At 52.1% G+C, this 9,133-nt stretch overlaps 1 protein-coding gene across 1 annotated transcript; it reads left to right on the top strand.

Annotated features, from left to right (window-relative positions):
• Positions 1-2,754: 2,754 nt before the first annotated feature.
• ZBTB25 (zinc finger and BTB domain containing 25) lies at positions 2,755-5,949 on the top strand. The gene is given in 4 exon segments (XM_082317049.1): positions 2,755-2,890; positions 2,968-3,147; positions 4,370-5,266; positions 5,268-5,949. Coding segments are annotated over 3 exon segments (1,308 nt in total). The 5' UTR covers positions 2,755-2,890; positions 2,968-2,974; the 3' UTR covers positions 5,506-5,949.
• Positions 5,950-9,133: the final 3,184 nt, after the last annotated feature.

Here is a 9,133-nt window from a genome sequence, read left to right as displayed (position 1 = left end):
AGGACGAACCCAATTAATAGAATCCTAGTTTCCAAATGGGACATCAGCCCTTCCTCCCGGGTCTGTCTGGGGATTTTCTAACCACTACGGAATAAAACTGAAGCTTTCAAAATGTGTCTCAAAAAAATCCCCTTGTTTCCCCCCTCACTGCGCCGCAGCCTTGGCTCAGGGCTGCGATGCCTGCAGCAGCGCCAAGGGACAAAAAGCCTCCGTGGCTGCAAGACACCAGCCCCCGCGAAAGGTGAGGGACCCCCCGCAGTTCTTCTTCTTCGAAGGTTTTCCTGTTTGATAGGAAGTTAAATAAATGGCCTCCATAAGCCGACGCGGTCGTGGTTTTCAAATCACACTGAAACGTTTTTTCTTCTCCTGGTTCAAGGGTCTTTTTCTCCCCAGCTCCTTACACGTCTCAGGGCAACACAAGCAAAGAGCACCCATGCGGGGCTCGGGCCGCCGCTCGCTCCCTCCCAGCCCTCCCACGTGCATCACGCCGGGAGCTTCTCCCACCTCCGGTAAGACGGGGCACGAGGCAGTCCCCCTTCTCACAGTCCCCATTCTCTCGCTGCCCTCCCACCATACTTGCCTTTCTAATTTATTTTTTTTTATTATTATTTTCTGGCCACAGAGGAGGAGCGAGCAGAAGCACTCACAAAGATAAGTGCGATTATGTCCTGCTCTCTTTTTTGACCCATTGGCGCCGGCTGTATCACTTTATATCTGCTGAGGTGTATGATACCATCGCCCGCGTCTTACAGCGAAACGCCAAATTTCATTTCTCATCATCGCTTCCATCATTTTGGCTCCAGTTTCTCTGAAGCTCTTCAAAGTCCTCTTTGGCCCGGAGTCAACCTAAATAACGTGTAAATAATTAATCTTTTAAATAAATAACATCTCATCTGCAAATAGCGACTCACTCCGTACACGGGTTAATAAATACGTTAAATAACCCAGAACGGGCTACAAAACCTTGAGCCACCTACTGCCAGCCTTTTTGGGGAAGAAAAGCGGCTACCGATACTTATAGGAGTAGCAGGATTATAGCTCCGTCGACGCTCAGTCCTGCTGCTGCACAAACACAGGAGGGAAAGATGGTCCCTGAGCCCTGTGAGCTTTTTATTTAAAACAGAAGAAATAATACATGGAGCAATGGAAAAGAGACGGCTGTACTGGTCAGTGGGATAAGCAGCAAACACCGCCCGGAGCAAAACGCCTCGGAGCATACGCTTCACCGTCTCTCGGCCCATCTCCATCCTCCCTCCACCCAGGCTCAGGCCGCATCGAGGCACCGCTGGAAACAGCCCCATAAACTGCTGGATTCTGGGGGGCCAGGGGCATTATTTGCCCTAAAGATTTGCGAACAGCCCAATAAAAAAAAATCACAATTATGGGAATGCAATAGGAAAATGAACTGCAAAGTATCAAATGCTGAGAGAAAACCAAGAGGGATGATCCGAGGCACCGAATGCCTTCTGCAGAGGCCCTGAGCCAGGAGAGATGCCACCGAGGAGGTGAGTGTGACAGATCCCTGAAACCGCACCAAAACCACGGTGAAAGCACACAAACAGCGATTTTCACTGCCTTTTCCAGCCAAAAAACAACCTGTGGACACCAAATTAACCTGGTGGCAGCAGGATGCTGCAGGCTCTGGAAGTTTAAACAGGTTCAGAAGGCAATTTGATAAAATTCATGGGGAAGACACCTCAAAGATTGTCCTGAACACCAAAGCGCAGGCCGCGGCTCGGGACGATGCTCCGGGAGCTGCCGGAGGCCGGGAGATCGGGGTGGGGGGCTGCGGCCCGACCCAGCGCAGCGGCTCTCGCCCAAAATAACCCCTGGTTTAAAAATCAATAAGAGATTGGAGGAGGCCTGAGAGCGAAATGGTGCATCCACAGGATTCACCGGTGGTTAAAGAAAGCACTGAGGCCACAGACATGAGTGAAAAAGCCAGATGGTATCTTCACGTCCATTTTCATGAGCAGGCAGGCCGGGGAGGCGCCTGTTACAGGTTTTTTTCCTGTTAGCAAAAACAAGACAACAAAAAAACAACCTGTGCCGAGAGCGGAGGAGCTCAGCAGGCGACGCTGTCCCAGGGCGCTTCAAGCAGCGCGGTCCCCCCGCCCGGGCGGAGCTCTCCGGCGGCCCCCTCCGAAATGCGCCCGGGGCGGGGGGGGGGGGGGGGGGGGAGCGCGGCCCCTCCCCCCCCAGGGGCTGCGGGCGCGCCGCGCGCTGCGCCCACCCCGCGGCCGGGCCGCGCAGCAGCCGCGCAGCAGCCGCGCAGGGGGCGCGCAGGGGCCCGCGCTCGCTGCTGCCGGCGCGGCGGGGGCGGCGGGGCCGGCGGCAGGAAGCGCGGGGGGGCGGCGCCCACCCCATCCGCCGGGCTGGCAGCGGGGGCGGGCGGTGCCGAGCCGGGCTTCCGCGGGGGTAAGCGGCTGCGCGGGCGCGGGGAGCCGCGGGGGCCGGGCGGGGCGGGCGCTGGGTGCGCTCCGCGGGGAGGCCGCGCTCACCCCCCACCCCCAATAATTTAGAGCTGAAACAATAGCAAATATCAGCATTTATTTGCAAAGGGGCCGCGGGCGCGGGGTAAGGGCGGCCCGGCCCGGCACAATGGGGGCTTTGTGGGGCCGCACAGGGCCCCTCTGTGCGCGGCGGCTCCGCCGCTCCCGCCGCTCCTCCGCCTCCGCGGCGGGGACGGGGAGCGATGGGGAGGGCAGGCGGCCGTGCGGCGGAAAGCGCGATCCGAGGTCAGAGCAAAAACGCCAGCGACGTGTAAAGTTAGCGCCGATACGCCACGGAGCGTGGTTAATTTGTAGGAGAAACAGCTTTGCTTGTAGCTGGCACATCCAAAAGTCCCGGATAGGTTTTGAGCTCACTGAGCGCCCGTCTCCTTTCAGTGGTGAGAAACCCACGTTTGAGGCTTCGGGAGCTCTGTGATTTCTTCACGAGATGAACATCTTGTTCTCTTGCTCTCAGGCACGCCATGGATACCACCGGCCACAGCGTCCTCCTCCTCCAGCAGCTGAACATGCAGCGGGAGTTTGGCTTTCTGTGTGACTGCACAGTTGCCATTGGAGATGTTTACTTCAAAGCCCACAGAGCGGTGCTCGCTGCTTTTTCAAACTATTTTAAGATGATATTTATTCATCAGACGAGGTAAGGACACGCAGCTCTCCTCCTAACCGGTTAACCACTCTGTTCAACTTCCTGCTTTTTCCCCTTTCTAAAGGGGTTATAGTCTAAAAGAGCGTAAGTGGGGATGTTAGATGGCCTGAGATTATTTTCCTAACCCAGCACACGCCTCGGCTCTCTAAACATTCCCAGTCCAGAATGTGCTGTCCTTTAAAACCACCCTCTTAGTCAGCATGTGCCAACATCAGGCCCCGCATTTTGAAGAGGAGAGATTTGTGTGACCGGAGAAAATAAACACGTAAGTACCACAGTCCTCCTGCAGTGAGACCTCACAGATTTGCAATCTAGGGATGTACAGGTACCTCCTGCCCATACACAGCGTGCGTTAGCTTGTGGGCAAGCGTGCTGGGTGGGACTGTCCCTTCTGGAAGGATCCATGGGCTTGAAGCAATCGAGAAGCTGTAGCCTTATCACAGTTCTGCGCTTCAGACTCTTGCAGATAAGGGCCGAGACTGAGATCATCAATTTATTCCAAGCTGCTGTTCAGATGCTTCACCCGGCCGGGTCAGGAGTGGTTCTGCAGGTATAACAACAGCAGTGCTGAGGTCTAATCTCGCCTCTGAGCTGGAGCTTGCTGCTTGTAATCGATTAAACCCTTCTCCATTCTCCTTCCTTTCTGAGGGTCCTGCCCTCATCACCTTTGCAGGGTAATCATTAGCCATCAGCCGCCTCGCCCGTCGGCTGGAAGTGAGAAGATCAATTAACTTCCTTTCCAATAGATGTTGTTTACTGACACTTAAGTGCAAAGCTCATAAAGATTACACAGTAGCGGCAGCTGAATTTATTACTTAAACACACAAATATTCTTTGCCTCCTATTACGGGAGCGGCACACACTGGCGACGCGTAGCTTGCGTGGCATCGCTGCGGTGCCGTGCGGCGGCAGTCGGCTGTGCGTAGGAGTGACGGGGTGACCGGGAGCTGGCCGCTCTCACCGTCCCTGGCTGCGGTTGTGCGCATGGCCTTTACAATCGCAGGGATAAATACACGCTCAGGCACTTTGCTGTGCAAACAGGGCACGTGCACTTCTGCGGGTCTGGGCGGGGAGCGCGGCTCGTTGTGGGGCGGGAGGCAGGCAGCAGCGCACACGCTCCAACGGCAAACGGCGGAGCAAATGTATGGGCAGGTAATGGATCAGGACTGTAAGTTGGAGCCCTGTATGTACTTAATCATCTGTCTTGTTTCAGCGAATGCATAAAGATTCAGCCTACAGACATTCAGCCTGACATATTTAGTTACTTGTTGCATATCATGTACACTGGGAAAGGGCCAAAGCAGACCGTCAGCCAGAGCCGACTGGAGGAGGGCATCCGCTTTCTCCACGCAGACCACCTCTCCCATATCGCGATCGAGATGAACCAAGTGTTCTCCCCAGAGCCGGTCCAGTCTTCAAACTTGTACGGCATCCAGATCTCAGCCGCACACAAACCGGCGAAGGAACGCCTGGGAGCGAAGGAGAGTCTGCCCAAGGCGGGCAGCAGGTCTGCTGCCCAGGGCGATCACCCGCAGCTGCAGCTCTCTCTGGCCATCGGCCTGGACGACAGCTCCCTCGACCAGCAGGTCGCTCGCCCCTCCGCTCAGCCCGCTGCTCTCGTCAAGCCGGCAGAAGAGCGTCCGAAGCTCTCGGTCTCCATAAAGCAGGAGAGGTGCGACTCGGAGCCCGTGGTGTCCCAGAGCTGCGCCCCTCCTTCTCCGGAGGTAGCAGGCCCCATCTTTGCTAAGGCCAGCCTCAGGGTGCACTTGTGTCACTACTGCGGGGAGCGTTTTGACTCCCGGGGGGGGCTGCGGGAGCACTTGCACACCCACGTCTCGGGCTCGCTGCCGTTCGGCGTGCCGGCCTCCATCCTGGAGAGCAGCGACCTGGGGGAGGTGCAGCCTCTGGCTGAGGACAGGGAGGCTGGGGATGGCCACCGGCTCGGGGCCTTCCTCCTCAAGGAGGACGAGCATCCGCTGGAGCATCTGAGCTGCAGCGACTTGGAGCCTCTGCAGATCAGCCAGCTCTCCCTCATCTCCAAGGACCACGAACCAGTAGAGTTGAACTGTAACTTTTCTTTCTCAAGAAAGAGAAAAATCAGTTGCACAGTCTGGCCGCACGTTTTTCCCGAAGAGCCAGCTGCTCGAACACGTGTACACACACAGAGGGAAACAGCACAAATACAGCCGCTGCCAGCGGCTGGAGAGCCCCGTGACCCCCAGGTTTCCTCCTTACTGTGACAGCGAGAGCATGGGGAAAAGCTCCAGTTTATCCCAAGACCACTTAGATGAATGTATACTGGAGTCGGATCTCATCCAAGAAAGCGTTGATACGATCCTGGTAGAGTAGGTCTCCCCCTGTGTAGCCTTTAGGTGCTGAAACTGGATATTTTGGCATTTTCCACCTAGTGAGTGGCTGCTCTCTGCAGCTGATTGATTGTCTTCACCGTTCCCGTTGCCTCTGAGATAACTGTGAAGACCTTCACACTGATATTTGTGTACTTGCCTTTTTTTTACTTCTCTAACTTAAACTCAAGCTAATTCCCATCTAAGTCCTTCTTGGAAGCCTCTGTGTAACTCGGTTACATTTTTGATAAATGTAAACTTGTTCCTGCTCTGCTTTACTAGAGTTAAGACTGTATTGCTGGGTGTGAGGTTTAACCATCATCTAATAACGCTGCGCAGTGCCTAGGACTGTTTGTATCCCATAGAATTGCTCTTCTGAAACTAGATGGAGGGAAATATGTATTGTGTTTCCCAAACAGTTTGTTTTTAATTAAAATAAATATCTCAAGGACATGGATCCTGAAGTTCGTGTTGTATAACTGCAGTTAATAAATCTCTGCATAAATACATGCGGGAGCCGTAAGGCTGGTCTTTCCAAGGGAAGTGGTGGCATTGATGTCGGGGCGGCAGCCTTCACTTTGACAAGCCCTGGGGTCCTCGTCAGTACAATCTTTTCAATTTACTTTTGGACTCAAGGGGTTTGCATGCATGTTTGTTCATTCCTACTCCTCCCTCTTCAACCACTACTGCATGAGAAGAGGCAAATTTTGGTGCCCCTCTAGGACCACGTCCCGTTATTGGAGCATCCTCTGCAAGGAGGAATGAAAGCTGCAAAGAACTGTCCTCTCCTCTCAGAGAGGAGGCACATCCTAGCCTAAGTCTTTACAGGGTTCAATACCACACACAGATTTTCTCAGTGAAAATGATTTCTGACTCTATAAACAGGTTGGAGCAAGCCCATTCTTAAATATTACAATTGGTATATTTACTAAGAGCAAATATATAATGTGTTATTTCTTCCCTACTTGTGTAGCCACCATAAAATGGTAAAGTGCAAGCTTTTTGCCTTTCACTTATCATTCCTTGATAGCTGAAGAGTAATAACTTATCGAAGAGGGGTTTAAAATTGTACACGTTCCTCTTGGATTCATGTTTTGTCCCTCCGTAGTTTTTCACCTGAGATACCCCAGGCTTCCTACCAGGCCATCTCCAACCCGTCCCTCAGGAGATGCTCTGAATCAGAAGGCCCCAAGGAGGCATGCAAAGTTCTTACAGCGCAGAGGTTTCTTTCGCAGCGAAGAGCAAAAGCCTTGCGAGCTGCTCCCGTAATCTCATTACCCAGTTTTTGAGAAGCTGGAGGCTCCCTGCCAGTCCGGGTGGAGTTGAGTCATTGCCTTCGGAAAGGGGGAGCCTGAACAATGGTGAGAACAGTTTATTGTCAAAATGCCCGCTCCAAAGCTCTTTGTAGTCAGGACCCTTGAGCTGTCTTCTTTGAAACTGTCCTGGAGCAAGGGCTGCAATTAAATCGCTGCCGAATTAAAAGACCATCTGAGGTCTTTGTAAGGGCGGCTGCTGCTTCTCCTGGGCAGGGAGCTGCACACTCCAGGGGATGGAAGGGCCACTGAGGGCTGCCAAATTGTGTTTTAAGACAAAGGGGAAAAACAAACAGCCTCTGAGCCTGCACGGATGATGTTACAAAATGCATGCTGCGGTTTGGTGTGTGCTTGCCTGCTAGACCGAGTGCTCCTCTCGCTGTGTGTACCCGTTAAAGCTGCTCTGGTGTGAATGCATTTTAACTCTGCTTAAAAAGCCTTTCTTTAAAACAAGAAAACAAACAAAACCCTGTCGACATCCAGGCCTGCAAACGCTGCGTCTGAGCTCGGAGCAATTCTCATGGAGCGTTTCCTCGAAGAGAGCCTTCTGGGTCTCTCCCGGGCTAATAGCGTCAGCTAAATCACATCCAGCGCAGACTGCTTATAACTGGGGCAAACAGCCTCTGGCTTCCACTGACCGCTATTGCTGCATGATGGTTAAAAAAAAAATGGTATTTTATAGTCATTCCCTATTTGTGTGCAGCGCTTTATGGGGTGGGTATAGCTGTGGAGAACAGCTAAAAGTGAGTTTTCAGACTATTCAGTCAGTAGATGAGCACCTTGGAACTTCAACTAGATGCCTAACTTGCCTGAACTAACTGATACTGAAAGTCAAATGGCCCTTGATGTCTCTGCAAAGATAAAGCAGGCAGTGACAACAGAGGTCAGTGCTGGGGACAGCAAGCAGCAGTGCCCGAAGGCGTCCCTGGGACATGCTGCTCCTCTTCAGGTTTGTGGGCAGGATTGTTTTCTTCACTTCTTGGCTATTAAAAGGGAGCTTTAATAAAAACTATGAACTCAGGTAGAAGATCCAAATGTCTGTTTGGACTGGGGCCTTGAGCAACGTGATCTGGTGGAAGGTGTCCCTGCCCATGGCAGGGGATTGGAACCAGATGATCTTTAAGGTCCCTTCCAACCCAAACCGTTCTGTGATTCTATCAATCAATCAGCTATATGTGCCTATGTGTTGTAGGAGTGACTCCGTAGTACTGACTGCAAATACATCAGTAAAGCTGAAAGCATACTGAAATCAGCACTGTGTTCATCCACGTGTTCCGTATGTCTTTGAAAAGTTACAAGTGTAAGCAATTTTTTTTTTTATCGTCACACCCCTTTTTAGGGTGTACTTTGGTTAAGCTTTGCGGTACTGAACATCTGTGACATCAAACATCTGCGAAGGGCATTTTTTGCATCATTTGCAAGACAAGAAATGCATTTTCAGCAGTTTTCTACTGCAAGCGTTAAAGTGCTGTTATAACCGTAGAAAAAGCCTGGGAGACAGAAGTCATCAGCTCCAAGTTACGTTAACTTAAAGCATCATTCTCTCTAAGTCTTATGAATAGAAAATAATTTTAGAAGGCAGTTAGGTTTGCTAAGCAAGGGCAGCAGCTGCTCCTGGATACATCATAAGAAGTTTTATTACTGTATGTAGAAGACACTTGAATTACAGAGTGCTTAACCTTTGTGGCGGTGCATGCTTGAAAATCTGCCTGACTTGCACAGCTGGGCTTGGCAAATATTCATTTCTTCTGTTTTTTTTTTTTTAATGAAAACATAGAAGAATTTGTCACAGCGTGCAGAATAATGATACTGGTGATTCCTTCCAGATATCTGTGACTGGTTGATAGATGCACATGGGCTTAGGCAAGGAAAGCCCCGGGGTGCTGATACTTGAAGGCTGGACGTTTAAAAGCTCCAGGGCATCCTCAGAGCTTTGCCCTGTGCTGCGAAGGGGTCCCCACGTCGAGGGTGCAGAGCTGACGAGCCACAGGCATTGAAGTGCCTTGTCTGTGGGCTCTGCAGCTCATGTTTCATGAAAACGTGGGAAGATGGGGGCTCAGACCCCTGCCAGAGCCCCGCAGGGTGAGCAGACTCCTCGGCCAGCTCAAGTTAACCTCTGAAATGCCAGTAAGCGCTGCAGTGGCTACCATCACTTTCACAGGTATCTGGGTGCTGGTCTGAATATGTCGCCTGTAGGTTAGGTGGCTTATTGACCAAAGTATGCTAAACAACTTCAAGATAGGCATTTTGAAATATTTTTAGTGCTCTGATGCTGAACAGGCCGGGTCCAACAGGCGCCACGGTTCCCGGGCTGCTTAG

Source organism: Platalea leucorodia, assembly GCF_965183815.1.
Source record: "Platalea leucorodia genome assembly, chromosome: 7".
Taxonomy (NCBI): domain Eukaryota; kingdom Metazoa; phylum Chordata; class Aves; order Pelecaniformes; family Threskiornithidae; genus Platalea; species Platalea leucorodia.
Note: the sequence above shows the minus strand (reverse complement) of the source record. Positions and strands in the feature narration are given on the sequence as shown.